General features: G+C 38.6%; 1 protein-coding gene and 1 long non-coding RNA gene across 5 annotated transcripts in view; one reads left to right on the plus strand and one right to left on the minus strand.

Moving 5' to 3' along the window:
• The window catches only part of ZCCHC4 (zinc finger CCHC-type containing 4), a 52060-nt gene that overhangs the window by 23911 nt on the left and 12240 nt on the right, over positions 1 to 15909 (plus strand). For all 4 annotated transcript variants that reach the window (XR_012377865.1, XR_012377866.1, XM_025887714.2 and 1 more), the window contains exons 6-11: positions 889 to 961; positions 4905 to 5055; positions 6257 to 6357; positions 13483 to 13604; positions 13809 to 13884; positions 15454 to 15505. Coding sequence is in view for 2 of the 4 variants with exons in the window: in XM_025887714.2 (XP_025743499.1) it covers positions 889 to 961; positions 4905 to 5055; positions 6257 to 6357; positions 13483 to 13604; positions 13809 to 13884; positions 15454 to 15505 (575 nt within the window). In the remaining 2 variants the exon portion in view is untranslated. The remainder of the gene's footprint in view (positions 1 to 888; positions 962 to 4904; positions 5056 to 6256; positions 6358 to 13482; positions 13605 to 13808; positions 13885 to 15453; positions 15506 to 15909) is intronic.
• Positions 1 to 15909, minus strand: part of LOC141372580 (uncharacterized) — a 29576-nt gene that overhangs the window by 2228 nt on the left and 11439 nt on the right. The window contains exons 2-3 of the long non-coding RNA XR_012377867.1: positions 3586 to 3733; positions 2292 to 2406 (exon numbers count right to left, since the gene is read on the minus strand). This is a non-coding gene — a long non-coding RNA (uncharacterized lncRNA). The remainder of the gene's footprint in view (positions 1 to 2291; positions 2407 to 3585; positions 3734 to 15909) is intronic.

A 15909-nucleotide genomic window follows, 5' to 3' on the forward strand; every position in this document is an offset into this window, starting at 1 on the left:
ATATGTGAATTGTTTATAGCAAAATTTTGTAAGTTCAGAATCCTATTGTGATAACAAACATTATACAAAAAACTCAGAATTCAGCCAGAACTACCAAGACCCGTATATGTAAAAATGGGGAAAGCGTAGAGACAGATAATTAAGGTGTAAAGAAAGCTCAGTCTTAAAAGAAATCAAATAAATGTAAATTTAAATCATAATGTGCTATAAATTTTTAGTAAATTAGCAAAAATTTATAAAATGTTAATGCCCAAAGCTGGTACTCTCATTCATTACTGATTGCATTTTAAAGTAGTATCTTAGAAGAATAAAATGGTTCAATCAGTAAGTAAATATCTCTCTTTCCTGGCACTAATTCAGTAAATATGAAAGGCACGTACTTATTTTTCTTATATATTGAGAAGCATATTTTATTGAGCTAATCTGCAATAGACAAATGCTTTGTATTAAATGTTTTTTTTAACCACAGAAGAAAATAATTAACAGCTGTTGAGCAGAAATGTTGATTCAGTGTTTTTCTTAAAATTATTAAGTATGAGGTGTATTTTAATTGCCAACCCATCTTAAACTTAAATGGCATAACAATCAGTGCTCTCATTGTTTCTTTATTATTCTGTGGTCTGAAGGAACATGTGAACTTTATATGTGAGTCTTCTGTAGTTTTGTCATTGGCTTATTAACTTGGGAACATAATTGAAGTTTGATATTCATTCATTGTGACTGACTCCCTGAGATTTTGGGGAAGTATTCTTTATATTCCAAAACACTAAGGAATGATGAAATTGCTTTTATTAAAGGTATGATTTCATAGTTTTAAAATTTAGTTTGTATTTACTTACTATATAGCCATAACTGGACAAATAACTACAGTAATACATTATTTTACAGGTATTCACAGTTTTATATGGAAGATAGCTTTTGCCATTATAACATGTTTAACCATCACTTCTTTGATGGAAAGGTAAGAATTACAACCATTATCCTTCTTATTGTGGAAGAACGAATTCCAGAGTACCTCCTCTCTTATTAGAGTCCCTCAAGATCGAATCATGGCTGTTCCACCATTTATTGATTGGCATTTTTTTTTCTTCATCTACTGAGTGTGTAACAAGCATCTAGAAGTGAACTGTGCTGTTCTTCTTTTGTGACTTTTCACTGCTCTTTGGATACAGACCCACTTTCTTACCAAGGCTCCCAGGGCTCTGCCTGATCTGACCCCTGCCACCCCCCAGTCTGTCTTGTTCCCGCTCTGGGGTTTGTGTTTGTGTTCCAGGTGTATGGCTTTCATCTGGGCCTGGCTTTGGCTTTTCTGCCAAGTGGGCTTTTACCCATGCCGTTCCCTCTGCCTTCATCTTCGTTAACTTCACCTTGTCCTTCAAAGCTCTGTTACAAGTCACCTTCTCTAGCCTCCCCTGACCCCCAGACAAGGTCAGGCTCTCCTCTGTAGCTATATGATACTATAATTAAAAAATTCTTTGGGTAGTTGTTTGATGTCTGCCTCCCTGGTAAATGTCATGTCCCAGTTAAGGGGATTTATAGTTTTATTAAACTAATTCTTAAAAATTAGACAGGGTCAAGAGGGACCCCTAATCTGTTAACTCTGGATGATAATGATGTGTCAATGTAGGTTCATTAGTTGCAGCACATGCACCACTCTGGTGGGGAGATGGTGATAATGAGGGAGGCCGTCCATGGGTAGCAGGGGGTAGCTTCTTTCAATAATACGATGTTAGTAATGTCACTGTAAATAAACAGCATAGCAGAGCTGATACTTCTCCTAGTTTGAGCTCTTTGCCAGTTGTATTACAAAATAAAAACTATACCCAACCAAGTAATCACACCTGACAGGAAGTTGGCCGCAACTGTTTGAAATGATCAAGACTACCTGAAGCACATATCCATATATGCACGTGTATGAATTTTTTAAAAAATTGTAAACCATGTATAAGTATATATTGTGTTTTAAGATGTTAATTAATGGTAGAACAAAAACCAAGCAAAACTAAAAAACTACGTATCTAGGAAATGAAAACAAATTTTAAATTGTTGGTTGGGATTGGAAAATCAGTCTCCTGGTTCAGTCTAGCCAATGATGCACTCCTTCCATGAGACTCAGTCCGCATTGAAATATATATTTTTTAGCTGTGATAGCCATGAAAACCAAGTATTGAAATAAATAGCAATTTAGAATTAGACATAGTTAGTTTTCCAAAGGGCTTATGTGGTCAATAATTTCTAGGATTTAAGAACTGATTAGATGAATGTGAAGGAGAGAGGAATTGCAAACTCACTTGACAACAGACGATGGTGGACTTCTCAGCTAGGCCAGTGGTGATGAGGGAATGAGAGAGGTGGGTTCAGTAGGCATTTCACAGATGGACACTGGAAGACTTGGTGGTAAGTGTCCTGGGGGAGAAGTCAAAGATGACTTAGTGGTCCAGCCTGGCTTTGTATTTCATTCTTCAAAACAGGGTAGGAAAGGTTGGAAGTGAAAATTGGAAATGTTGAGTTTGTGGGGCAGGTGGAATATTGATGTAGAGGTATTCAGAATGGCTTCTTGAAACTCTGGGGCCTCAAGCTCCAGGGTGTGGTCAGGGGGCAGGTGCAGTCAGGGCCGGCGTCAGAGTAGGTAAAATAACCACGTCTGTATTACTGGTGGATGCTGCAGTAGTGGGTTGGGTTTGTTTATGTGCTTGTTTTTCATACCATGACTTTGCTTTCTATCTTGAACAGTAATGTGAGATAAGAGTGAAATGATGTTTGAATACCTAACAGTTGGCTAACCGTTGTTTATATTTTAAGAATGTAACATGTAATTAGCCTTTTTCTAGAAAATTCTTTTTAACTTTTATTGAAAGCTTATGGAATTACCTTTTAAGCTTCTAAAATAATGGTTGGAATAAGCTGCCAAGACTGAGCTCCACTTTATTTTTCCCAGAAGAAAACAGTCGTCTAGCTTGGCCTTTCCTTTCTCTATATTTTAGGAGCAGCCTCTGCATAGCAATGCGACCGTAGAGATTGATCTACAGTAAACTATTGTCTTGGATGATTTTACTATCTGCCCTTTTTCTGCCTAGTTCCTGAGTCAAGGTTTTCAGTGGAGGCTTACCATCTACTTACCAATCACTGAGTATTTAAGCGTCTACCAGGCACCTATGAAGGTGTGCAGGGTGCTTTGGGGGATATAAGCTTCTGTTGAGGCCCGTAAGCAGTTCACAGCCCACTGGATTAAAAAGCAGGAGTTCCTTTTGCAGGATTTTCTCATAGAAAATCATATAGTCTTTCAGGTAATAGAAAATGTCATATGCCTTAATGATCAGGGAGGTTGAAGTATGTACAGGGCATGGTTATTTAAAGTACCAAGCACTTTTGGGGCGTCTGGGTGGCTCAGTAGGTTAAGCGTCCGCCTTTGGCTCAGATCGTGGTCCTGGGGTCCCGGGATCGAGCCCCGCATTGGCTCCCTGCTCAGTGGGGAGTCTGCTTCTCTCTCTCCCTCCCCTTATGCCCCTCCCCTGCTAGTGTGCGCACCCACACACTCTCTCAAACAAATCAGTAAATAAATCTTTAAAAAAAATAATAAAGTACCAAGGACTTTTTTCGTGATGATTGAGATGGAGGGAAGAGGTAAGGCACTGTCGACACTGGTGGCATAAGCAAGCATCTGGTTTCCACAGGTGGTCAACATCAGGACCCTCAGCAGGTCCCGACTGGACGTCACACCGTTGATTCTTACCTGGAAACAAATGTACTCTATTGGTTTTTTAATTTGGCTAAGAGTGTAGGTTTCATTTACTTGTTTATTTTCTTTTCCTACCTTTAAGTCTAAGAACTGGAAGGTTTTTCAGTAACATCATCTGTATTTTAAGTCCTTGTTCATGTAGGCAGGTTAAGGAAGTGCCAGGCAGCACTTGAAAAATGATTAACCTTCCTGACACACCATCCCTTGCTCTAGGACTTCCAGTAGGAAGTTAATAAAGACTCTCCTCGGGAAAGCGGATTAGGATGTTGTCGTTTTTCCTCTCATCAACTGAGTCTTCTAAATTGATTTAGTAGTAGAGCAATATATATTTTATTATAAAGTACATATGGGTTTATTAAAGTTTAAAATGCCATTAAACTTTAAAGTCTTAGGCTATTTTGTATACTGTGCTGATTTGCTTTTATAGGTGAGTGCTTGAAAAGGACTATAAAGTCGGTGGGACTGGAGTTAGTATTATAGGTATATCTCTTATTATCTCTTCTCCTGAAGCAGAAAATAAAAAACAGACAGTGCGTAATGTTAATTTTGCAATGACTAAAAACACTTCACTTGGTCTGTTGGGAAAAATGTGTTAATAGCCTGGTTTCATGGCCTGGCTAAGCTTTGTTATTTATGGACTTTCATTCATTTACTTACCGTGCGTGACCAAACACGTCTGTCCGGTACCTGCTGCTCAGCAACGTTTGCGAGGGTGACTGGTAATGTGTGAACTCGTGGTGGTGGACAAACCAGACAGGGAAAAAATAGGTCTTACTCGTCTTTGTGTCTCCAGTGTTTAGCTCAGTCCCCGCTTCTGTTTGTGGGATTGAATTCAGCATTTTAGATAGTCTTCATGGGTAATGAGTTTTTCTCTCTCAGGTTACTAAATTTAGTTTTTTAATTTAACCATTTGAAATGTGTAGTCCTCTGATAGTGATGGTGCTTGAATTTGCAATTTTAAAAACCCGCTTATCAAGGAACCCAAAAGATAAAATCTCTTGGGGGCTGAATGGGAGAGGCTTCAGGATGTCACTGAGGGACTCTGGGGTGGCAGGATGGGTGAAGTTTCAGTACAAACAGTGGGAGTGAGCCTAATGCATTCTCTGAATAGGATGGAGTGCCTCCCTCTAGTCCTCATTTAGAAGTGAATTTTTATTTGTTCCAGGCTGCCCTTGAAGTATGCAGAACATTTTTACAGGAAGATAAAGGTGAGGGAGTCATTATGGTGACAGATCCTCCTTTTGGTGGCTTGGTTGAACCTCTGGCTGTTACATTCAAGAAGTTAATTGCTATGTGGAAAGAAGGTCAAAGCCAAGGTGTGTAATTTATTACTTACTGCAGAATAAACATGTATCTGTGTATCTACTTCCTGTCAAATATTAGCAGAGCTCAGTGAATCAGAGCTCTGATAAAATATACATGTCTTGGGTTCTTGTGTTTTTTTTGTTTTTTTTGTTTTTTTTAAACAGGCTTATTTGAGAATGTGGCAGACTTCATTATCATGATACACTTTGTATTATCCTAATCACGTGTTCTCAAAATGACTTGTAGGTGAGCATAAGGGGACATTATGAAGAATAGCAGTAAACTGTTGTCATTTATTCCATAACTATTTACTGAGTGGCCCCTGTTGTAACAGGTACTGTTTAGATGCTAGAAATAGAGTACTGAACCAGACGGACACATATTCCTGCCCTCATGGATCTTACATTCCATGTTCCTAAAGTCTTGCGCACAGCTCTAAGAGGGTGCCCAGCCTCTGGCTCAGAGCTCTAAACTGTGCCAAGATTTAGGTAGGAAGATCGGTTATGCACTAGCCTTACAGTGGTTATCAGTGACAAATAGACACCCACATAGTAGAGGTGGGTTAGTGGCTGGGTGTTATTATTCAGCTTAAAGTGGCTTAGGCCTTCAAAATATTTTATTTAATTAATTGTGTAATTAGTTGGTACAATCTTTTTAGTTTCCAGCTTGCAAATTGATAAACTGTAAGAGTGTCAGGAATTTGTGATCGAGCTTCTCCTTTATTGTGCTACATAAATAGTGTGCTTTGGAGACAGAATGCAAAAGAAATCTAAAACATGACTTAGTGTTAAGTATTCCACTTATTTTCAGTTCTTAAGTCCACTGATCAGAATGGATAAAGTCAGTGTTACTGAGGAAGCAATGAAGAACAAATTACTTAAATCTTATGGCTTCAGTTGCCCTGTCTGTAAAATGGGATTGTTAATTAATTAGTGATATCTTTGCCTTTACCTAGAATATAGTGATTATGCGTGTAAGGATCACTTTTATATACCCTTTATACCTGCGTTTAGATGTAAAAGAATGTTTCCATTGACTTTTGGGAAAGGTCAAGTTGTAAATGGCATTCTGGTAAATGTTCTCTTCTTTTGTATGATTTAAGTGCATTGAACAATTGCAATTTCTCCCAGTATTAGAAGTATTTCAGTTACAGCTTTTATTTTTTTAAAATATCAATTTCTTATTTTCTTTTCCTTTTTTGTGGTCCATTAGATAGCAGTCACAAAGAACTACCCATATTCTGGATTTTCCCTTATTTTTTTGAATCCCGAATTCGTCAGTTTTTTCCGAGCTTCTGCATGCTGGATTACCAGGTATAGTAAATATTTTGTTTTCTGGCACAGTTGGTGGATATTCCTCTTAAATAAATACTCTGATCAGCCTGTCCATCGATTTTAGGAAATTAAACTATCATAAGCTGTATTAAACACTAAAATTGTACCATGTATTGCTTAGTCCAGAGGTTCCTAAACATAATTCTTAGGGGTGTTTATTAAAGATATAGATTCTTAGGTACCAAAATACACCTACTAAATCAAAATTAGAAGGTAGAGCCCCAAGAAAGCACATTTTACCGAGCTTCCCAGGTGACCCTGCAGCGCGGGTAGGTTTTAGACCCACTGACCTAACTGACCCCAGAGTCATTGTTATGAATAGTTTTGTCTGTTCAGAGGTTGTAGAGAAGTCAGTCGCTTTCTCTGGTCAGTGGAATGTCAAGTACACTTTACTGTACCACTCCGAGGATGCTGGCGGCTCTGAAGGGAGGTGTGTCCGGGTTGGCAGGTGGCAGAGGAGCAGAAAGGCTGAGGCCTGCGTGTGGGGGCGAGAGCGCTGATGTCCGGGTGGAGCTGACCGGCCCTCCCTCCCACCTCTGCCCTCAACTCCTGCTGCTTTAGTGTCCACTTCCTGCTATTCATTTCCTTGGGTTCTGAAGTTAAGCCCTGTCACCAGCACTGTGTGGGGCTGCCAAGTGGCCACTGCTTCCTCTTTTGTAATGACATTTTTCTGTTTGAGCTTTCTTAGCAATGGACTACCTTGATGAAGGCTTTTCAGCCCTGGAACTGAAAATGAACATGTCTTCACTGCCTGTTCCAAGCTAGCACTTGGATCTCATCTTTCTAATCTTGAAGGCATTTACTATTAGGAAAATTACCTAGAAATTCTGAAAGAAACAATGTTACCAAAAAAATGAGAGGACAAACCCCTACCTGCCATTCACCCCAAGTAGCAAATATCATAATTTGACACGTTCTACAGGTTTGTAATCATAGCAGATGAGTCCGAATTTCGCTTTCTTCACTGTCTTATGTAAGTAAGTGTACATTTTTAAATGTAGCTCCATAAGCTTTGTGCTTTTAATCACTTTATTTTTTTTTTAAGATTTTATTTATTCATTTGACAGAGAGCACAAGCAGGGGGAGGGGCAGGCAGAGGGAGAGGGAGAAGCAGGCTTCCCGCTGAGCAGGGGGCCCAATGGGAGGTTTGATCTCAGGACCCCGAGATCATGACCTGAGCCGAAGGCAGATGCTTAACCAACTGAGCCTCCCAGGCACCTGCTTTTTAATCCCTTCAAATTATTTCTTAGCAGATTATATTATCAATTGTTAGCATTGTTTTTCTTAGACACACAGGTTGCTTCCACCTTTAAGGTACTATAAGTAACACTGCCATAATCATCTCTTATTCACATAATTTTTTCCATATTTTACATAACTTCCTTAAAATAAATTTCCAAAACTGAAATAGAATTCCAAAAATTATGTTATCAGATTTAATGGACATTTTTATGGCTACTGAACCATATAACAGTTACTTTCCAAAGTTTATAGCACAAGCCATTTTAACCTTGACTTCTTGAGCTCTGCATTAGGTAAAATCCACATCATAATTCTTCCCAAATCTGGTTTACTTTCCTTTTTAGAGCACATAGTTTTCTGTTTCTTGTCTGAGGGGTACTTCTAGTATTGACATTTGCAGTGCAGAGATAGCAGACATATCCTAAAGATGTTAACTAAATAAACTATTTTCAGTTGGCAGAAGCGCTTGCTGCCTTTGACAGTGAATAATCATCTAGAACAATGTCTGGCACAGAGTAGGTGCCTTACACATGTTGAGTGAAAAATAGCGTGAACTCCGGAATTGAAAAGGAACTGGGTTTTAATCCTGGTTCTGCCACTTACTAGTTAGGCCTACACATTTTATCTAACTCTCTGCAGCTCATGTGACCTGTTAAAAGAGCAGAGTAATACTATACCTGCCTCATAAGGTTTTAGGAGTTATATGAGACAACACATGAAAAGGCTTAGCCTTGTCCCGAACACACAGCAAATGTAGACCAAAGGTTATTGCTCTCAGCACTGTCCAGACCATTCGGATAGTCCCTGGGTGCGGGTAAAACTCTTCTTCGGGGCTTTTTTTTTTTTTTTTTGTATAGTATATGAAACATAGGGTCCCTCGGAAAACTGTTCCGTGCACATTTAGAAATGAGTTTTCACTGCAGGCAAGAGTGTGAAATGGCAAGGAGGCCAAAGAAGGCAGATCCAGAGTAGAGTGGATGAGAGAGGTTCATGTGGAGAAACCAGCCATGGCTTGTTTCGACGGTCTGTGTTACTAGAAAGGAACTTGTGGAAATACTGGAGTCTCAGTTTTGAGAAATAGTTCCAAGGTCCAAGCTTATTAAAAATAATTATACAATTCAGTGTTTTGGTGAAGAAAGTTTCTAACTACGCTTTATCAGACAGGGTATCAGACAAGGTGAAAAGCAGTCTTTTTAGTAAAGAGAAAGCCAAACTTTGGGTGCCTGGGTGGCTCAGATGGTTAAGCGTCTGCCTTCGGCTCAGGTCATGATCCCAGGGTCCTGGGATCAAGTCCCACGTCAGGCTCCCTGCTCCTTGGGAGCCTACTTCTCCCTCTGCCTCTCTCTCTCTGTCTGTCTTTCATGAATAAATAAAAAAAAAAATCTTAAAAAAAAAAAAAGAGAAAGCCAAACTTTGAAAGGAAAAACTAGAATAAAATCTGTGAAACAAAACAGATATTCATTTTTCCTGATTTCTACTAAAGATAAGAACATTACTTGCCCATTGCATGCTCAGTTGGAGAAACTGATTTCACCATATCTCCTTTTGTGTTCATGAGCCTTATTTGTTGTACCTTACCTTGATGATCTTTCATGCTTTTCCTAATTTCTTTCTTTCTTTCTTTCTTGAAAGTTTCTCTGGATTTATTATTATTATTATTATTCTTTTTGAAACTTTTCCTTTTTTCCTTTTCTTTCTCTTGTTATTTTAACCTTATTTTGTAGTAATTTCTTTTTTTGTATATTAGCTGCCTTCATCAAATGAAAAATTTGAAAGTCTCTTGTCCTCCTTCACAGGTCTTTTGCCATACACCTTGATTAGACCTTCTTTCTCACATTGCCTAAGATGATTATAAGCTTCCAAACCACAATGCAGTAAAAAAAAAAACTCCAAAATCACTAAATCTCTTTTTTTGAAATACTTTTCAGGTAAGAGGGAGGCAGAAATGCCGCAGATCTTCATAAAATAGAAATTATGTAGACTCTTCAGTGATAAAGGCACTTGATGAGTACAGAATAAAACAGTCATCAGAGACCTAGGAAAGCAAGAGTTTTATTTGAGGGCAGATTAGAAAGGAAGGATGTGATAAGGAAAAGAAATTTTGACCCAGAGTCAAAAGTGTGAGTCCTAGCACACTGCCTTTTAGAGGCTCTTTAATCTTAAGAGGGAGAAGTCAGTTTATCTTTCTTGGCCTCTGTTTCCTTACGTATAAAATAAAATGATTGAATCAGGAAAGAGATGGCAGATAAGTTTCACTTTTAGTGCTTTAGTGCTAAGCCTGATAAATTGGTAGTGACTTTCTGGAGAATACCAGGTTCAGTGGCGGGGCGGGGGTGGGGGGGGGGGGGCGGTTAGTGTGTGATTGATTAGTGATGTCTGCCACAGGCCGGGTTTGGGCGTGGTAGAATTCAGGTCCTGAATTTACCATATCTGAACTAGATCTCCTCACTTTCCTTCCATCAGGAACATGCTATGATCTCTTGTTCCTACTTCATCTGGGACATTTGTGTGGATTGTTAGAAGTAGAGGCTTTTTTTTTTTTTTTAAAGCTATCCCTCAAAAAATCATCCTGTGTAGAAAACTGTTTTTTGAGGTTAGTTTCATGTTCAGAGGTGAAGATATTTTGACAGGAATTTCTGACAAGTTACAGGACGACAGCTGAAATTCTTAAACACAAACATTTAATGGGTTTGGAGTGACAAGGGCCATAATATATACATAATATACATATATATAGATATAATTTTAAATAAGAGGTAAGTGCGACATGGGGAATATGACTAAAAGACCTTTTTGCTCTGATGGCGATCTTTTGATGCACTGAAATTAAATAGAACACAATCCCGAGGGAGTTAGGAAAATACAAGTACTCTGTCTTCATCTTTGTTTCCCGACCAGATGCCTAGAACATAGTAGGTGCAAAATAAATGTCTGTTGACTTGAACATCTTGGTTTCCGTATAACTGGTTTCAGTCTCATGTCACAGAAGAAATTTGCGTATAGATAAAATTAAAAGTTAAGAATTGCAGAGATTCTTTGCTTTCCCTCATTTCTATACAGTACTTCATCACATTAATCAGTTCCATGGGAGAAATTTTCTATTTGAAAATGCCTCTCATCATCATTGTGAGTGAAATGTCAGAGATAATGATGGGAAAATGGTGTATCAGCTCTACTACTAGTGATAGGCAATTTGCAAAATTGTGTTTGCTTTACAGCACTTCCATAGGACATTTGTTTGTGTGGATGAAGCTATGAAATATGGATGTATGTTAGAGGTACATTAATTTACCCTAGCAGCATGCGTTTTACATACCATATGTTTATAGTTAATTAGCACAACAAACCCGCATTTAAAAATAATAATAATCTCAATTAGGTTATGCAAAATCAAGCAATCAACCACCTTTCTGACACATACGTTCTCTGACTCCTTGGGTAACCATAAAGAGATTGTTCTTTCTTTCCTTCTCTTCCATCTGCTATCTATTGTATTGCATGGAATATTCCATTTACTAGAAATCTTCCTAAGGCCCTCTTTTCCAACATTTGAAGATCTTTGAAAGGTTCTCTTGGGAAGAATTTTTTTTTCTTGTGACACTCACATGTTCAAAATATCTTTGTTGAATTTAATAAAGTGTCATATATTTATAAATTACATAGAGGAGTGCATGAGGGAAAAATTATGAATTTAAATCATTTTTAAAAAACTACTTAATGGTACTATTTTAAGGTGATTTTGAAGTAAAATCTGCTTTTGTATCTTAGCCTCTAACAGGTGACATATATTCATAGAATTTTAAAGTTGGAAAGAACCATGAGGGGTGTACCGTAGGCTAACTTCCCACTGTAATAATCCTCTCTGCTAAATTCATGACAAGCTGTCACCCAGCCTCACTTGAATGCTTTCAACGAGCAAAGTCCTGCAGCCTTACAAGGCAACTCAATTTATTTAATAGCTCTAATCGTTGGAAAATTTTCTCATATTGAGATAAAATATGCTCCCTATTAACTTCTAACCATTGGTCCTCCTTCTGTTCTCCAAAGCAATAAAGGCTAAGTCTCATTTCGATTCCACTGACACCCCTTCAGTTATAAAGTAGCTATCAGATCCTCCTAGTTTGCACTTTTCTGAATAAATTCCCCCAAAATGTTAAACGTCAAATCCTCTTTATTCCCATTACTTTTGGTGGAAACGAACTGGTTTTATCAGGGTCTCCCTTCAAATGCAGTGACTGAATGCAGGGCTTCACATGTGATCTGACCTCATCCTTTGCTTGTTATGTTATCACTCTTCCATAAGGGCGGCCGTGAGCCCATGCCAGCTTTAGTACAGTTAGCCAGACTGTGGACTCACCCTGCTGACAGTTAACCAGAACCCCCAGGTTTGGTTTGGTTTGGTTTGTCCACACTGTCCCTTGTCTAGCTGGGCCTCCTTGTATGGCACTTACTTTTCCCCCCACTGCTAAAGCTTATTGATCAGTCTTCCTGAACTCGTTCACCTGTTAAAGTGGTAGCCGTGGGCAGGGCCGTATGGAGAGCTTAGGAATTTCTCATTAAAGCCCTCTCTTTCCATTGTCAGTAAGTCCTTACATTTTTGTGCTTTGTTTATTAAATAGAGCTAGCTTGCGAGCCAGTTCTTTTGAAAAATTCTTAAGCGTATTCTTGTTTAGCATCTAAATAGTTCATTATAACGTATTTGAAAGTTGGGTTCTACCTTTACTGACTTCATCAAAATCTCACCGTATTCTTGTGGATAATCTAGAACAATGGTTCTCAAACTTTAGTGTGCCAGGAGGGCTTGTTAAGAATACAGATTGCGGGGCCTGACCCCCAGTCTGTATTATGAGGTCCTTTGGTGGGGCGATAATGTGCTTTTCTAACAAGATCTCAGGGGCGACGCTGATGTTGCTGATCCAGTACCTGCACTTGGAGAATTAGTGTTCTAAAGAAAGATGGACTTAGTGACCAGGCGGATTCAGAGCAGGCTTAAAACCAAAGTGAGAACGTGTGTGGATAGCAGAGAGGTTGGAGAAGGAGACGAGAGCAAGAAGCTAATAGACATTGAGCCTGTTAGCTCCAGCTTCCTTTCAGGATGATCTGCCAAGGCTGAAAGCTGAGGTAGGGGTCTTGAGGAGAGGAGAGGTCAGTGTCCGAAATAGTCACAACTGTTGCTGTGAAGCTCTCCCTTCATCTGCATCTTTCTGTCTCTACCGTATGCCAGGCCCTGAACTGGGCATTGTACACACATTGTCTCACGTAACCTTCCCAGATCTCTGAGGCAGGGCTCAGTAACCTCCATTTCCAGGTGAGAATTATGTAAATTTGCCTCACGGCGCAACAGGTGAGTGGCAGAGCCTCTCTGGTCCCCAACCCTGTGCTCGGCCAGGACGTGAGGGGTCAAATGGTGAATGGTGGGGGGTGTCAGAGTAAGGCTGTACTGAGACTCAGTGACCTGCAAACTGACAAGTAGCCCATCTCACACACAAAAATGAAAAGCCCCCACCGAGGCATGACACATCTTCAAGGGTGGAATTCTTTAGCGTCAAAAGCCGAACTTGTAATTCCATAATAGGCCTTCTTTGTGAAGTCTGTTGTATTGGATAAAAGATTATAGTTGTTCTCTTAAGACCAGGCAATATGAATTTATAACAAAGTTTACCTTTTTTATAATGAAATTTCACTGCTATGGAGGCCTCTCTGTTGATTAATAAGTAAACTCTTGCTCTTAAGAATTTCTTTTTAAATACTTTGGTTTAATTCCTCTCTTGGCATCAGCTTGTTCTTTATTGGTTAAAGAATCTTCATAGATGTTTTACTCCTTTGAGTAAATTTTCTTTTTCAATTTTTTAAACTTTCTAGGTAGATTATGACAATCATGCACTTTATAAACACGGGAAGACAGGTCGAAAACAGTCTCCTGTGCGTATTTTCACCAATATTCCACCCAACAAAATAATCCTTCCTAGCGAAGAAGGGTACAGGTAAGATCCTAGTGGGGTTCCATATATCCAACAGGAAAATGCTTTTAATATCGACTCATATAGTTCTCCTGCTACCTTTAAATTTGGTCTCTAATTTTGAATTGAATTTGGATTACACTCCATTTTTATAACAAGTGACATTTATCTGCTCTGTGAATCTTCTTGAAAATATGCAGCTGATTTAAGTCTTTCTTTCCTCCTTAGATTTTGCCCTCTGTGTCAACGATATGTTTCCCTAGAGAATCAACACTGTGAGCACTGTAATTCTTGTACCTCCAAGGTATAGTTTCTACAGAATGCATTTTTATTCATATATATTCATTTTATTTTAGCTTACTTGTTTCATTACATTTGCTTAATGTTATTTTTTTAAGAGATTTTTTTTATTTGAGAGAGGGAGAGCACGCACGCAAGCTGGGGGGAGGGGCAGAGGGAGAGGCGGACTCCCCACTAAGCAGGGAGCCTGAAGCGGAGCTCAGTCCCAGGACTCGGGGATCATGACCCGAGCTGAAGGCAGATGCTTAACCGACTGAGCCACCCAGGAACCCCTAAATTCACTTTTATGTGAGGTACTGTATGACTGCTAAAATCAGGAATATTTCAAATAAGGCATGAGGTGAGTGCTAACCTTTGTTGAGGGTAAAATTAAGATGTTTCCAATAAGGAACTGAACTATGAGATACCGTCCCTATTGTGATGAAATAATAAAGAACATATACTGTGCACTTTTTATGTGCCAGAACCTTCCCTAAGGGCTGTACATGGATTAACTGAGTCACTCTGCACAAAGCCCTAGTAGATAAGTACTCTCCAGTTTTTACAGGTCAGGAAGGACAGGGACATACCTCCTACTTATTGTTTTAAGGAGGTGGGATGACCCGTACGGTGGCCTATTTATTTTAACTAAATCCAGTCAGAAAGAACAGGTGAAGTTTAGTTTGGCTAATACGCACAAATGATTCTCCAAAGGAAAGGCTGTATTTTAATAACTATCATAAGGTACATTTTGCATAACTTTACAATTTTATTATTGGTTATACTTGTTTTTAACTGTGGTAGTACATCTGATTACGTGTATTTTCAATCAGCTTAGATATTATCTGTGTTCTTTATTTAAAAAAAATTATGCCCAGGTCATCGTTATAAAGCTCAAAATGAGGAAAACAAAACTTTATTATTTACCACATAAGTGGTAAAAATAAACAAAAGCAAGGAAGTGACGATCACAGAAACCAGAGTAGGTGTTACTTGGTGGGGAAGAGGAATGCTGGATTGGGAAGGGCTACCCGCAGGAGCGTCTAGGGGCCTGACAGTGTGCTCTTGACCTGCTGGGATTCATCAGTGTGTACTTTATAAGACCCATTAAACTGGACATGTAAGTAAGTGTCTTATATACTTTTCTAGGTAGTTTTATTTCACAGATTTAACATTATCCAAACAGTATCCTATAATCTGTATCTTTTTAAATTATATAAAGTTCTCAAATATGAATTTCATTAAGGATTATGCTGCACAGACAAGTAAAAGTTATGAATCATTAATTCTCTTGAAATTTTCATCAAGTCCTTCTTTGTGCCGATTGGGTTGCTTGAACTGGAGTGGACGTTCAAGATCATGTAGATAAATCCCCTAGTTTTCCAGTTAAGGAAATTGGGGCCCATCAAGGAGGCATTTGAGTTGAGTGGAGAAATGCATAGATTAAAATCAAAGTATTTAATTGTGAAGCCTAGGAAAGTGAGAAGTAAGGAATGAATAATTTACACAGATTTTAATAAGACATTTTAATTTTTAATTGTAGAACTTGATTTTTAATGATACATTAAACATGATTTAAAAATTCTTTTTGTAGGATGGCAGGAAATGGAACCATTGCTTTCTCTGCAAAAAGTGTGTAAAACCTTGTAAGTATTTAGACTCAGTGTTTGAGATCCTATGCAAACATTTCAGAGTTTTTCTTCACCTAAATGGGATTTTTATTTAATTGTATTTATGAGAGAAAAAAAATTAATATAAAGACCTGCATTGATTTACTTGCTTTTTAATTTTGGCAGTTACCAAAATACACACTCTCTCTTTCACAGGGAGACATGACTTTGTAACCTGTTCCAGTGTGGAATTTGGTTTGGCTCATTTTTTTAGGGCTTTGTGTCACTCAGCCAGACCCCACTGTGTCAGTGGGGCTCTCTGCTCATGACTCATTGAAGAAGGGCTGCATTGGTTGCCATGTATCAGAAAGAAGTTAGTTGCTTTATGTGGGATTCCAACCTCTTAACCTTGGCGTCTTTAGCCAAATTATAACCAGCTA

Source organism: Callorhinus ursinus, unplaced genomic scaffold (assembly GCF_003265705.2).
Source record: "Callorhinus ursinus isolate GAN/ISIS: 27379988/994484 unplaced genomic scaffold, GSC_fseal_2.0 scaffold4, whole genome shotgun sequence".
Taxonomy (NCBI): Eukaryota; Metazoa; Chordata; class Mammalia; order Carnivora; family Otariidae; genus Callorhinus; species Callorhinus ursinus.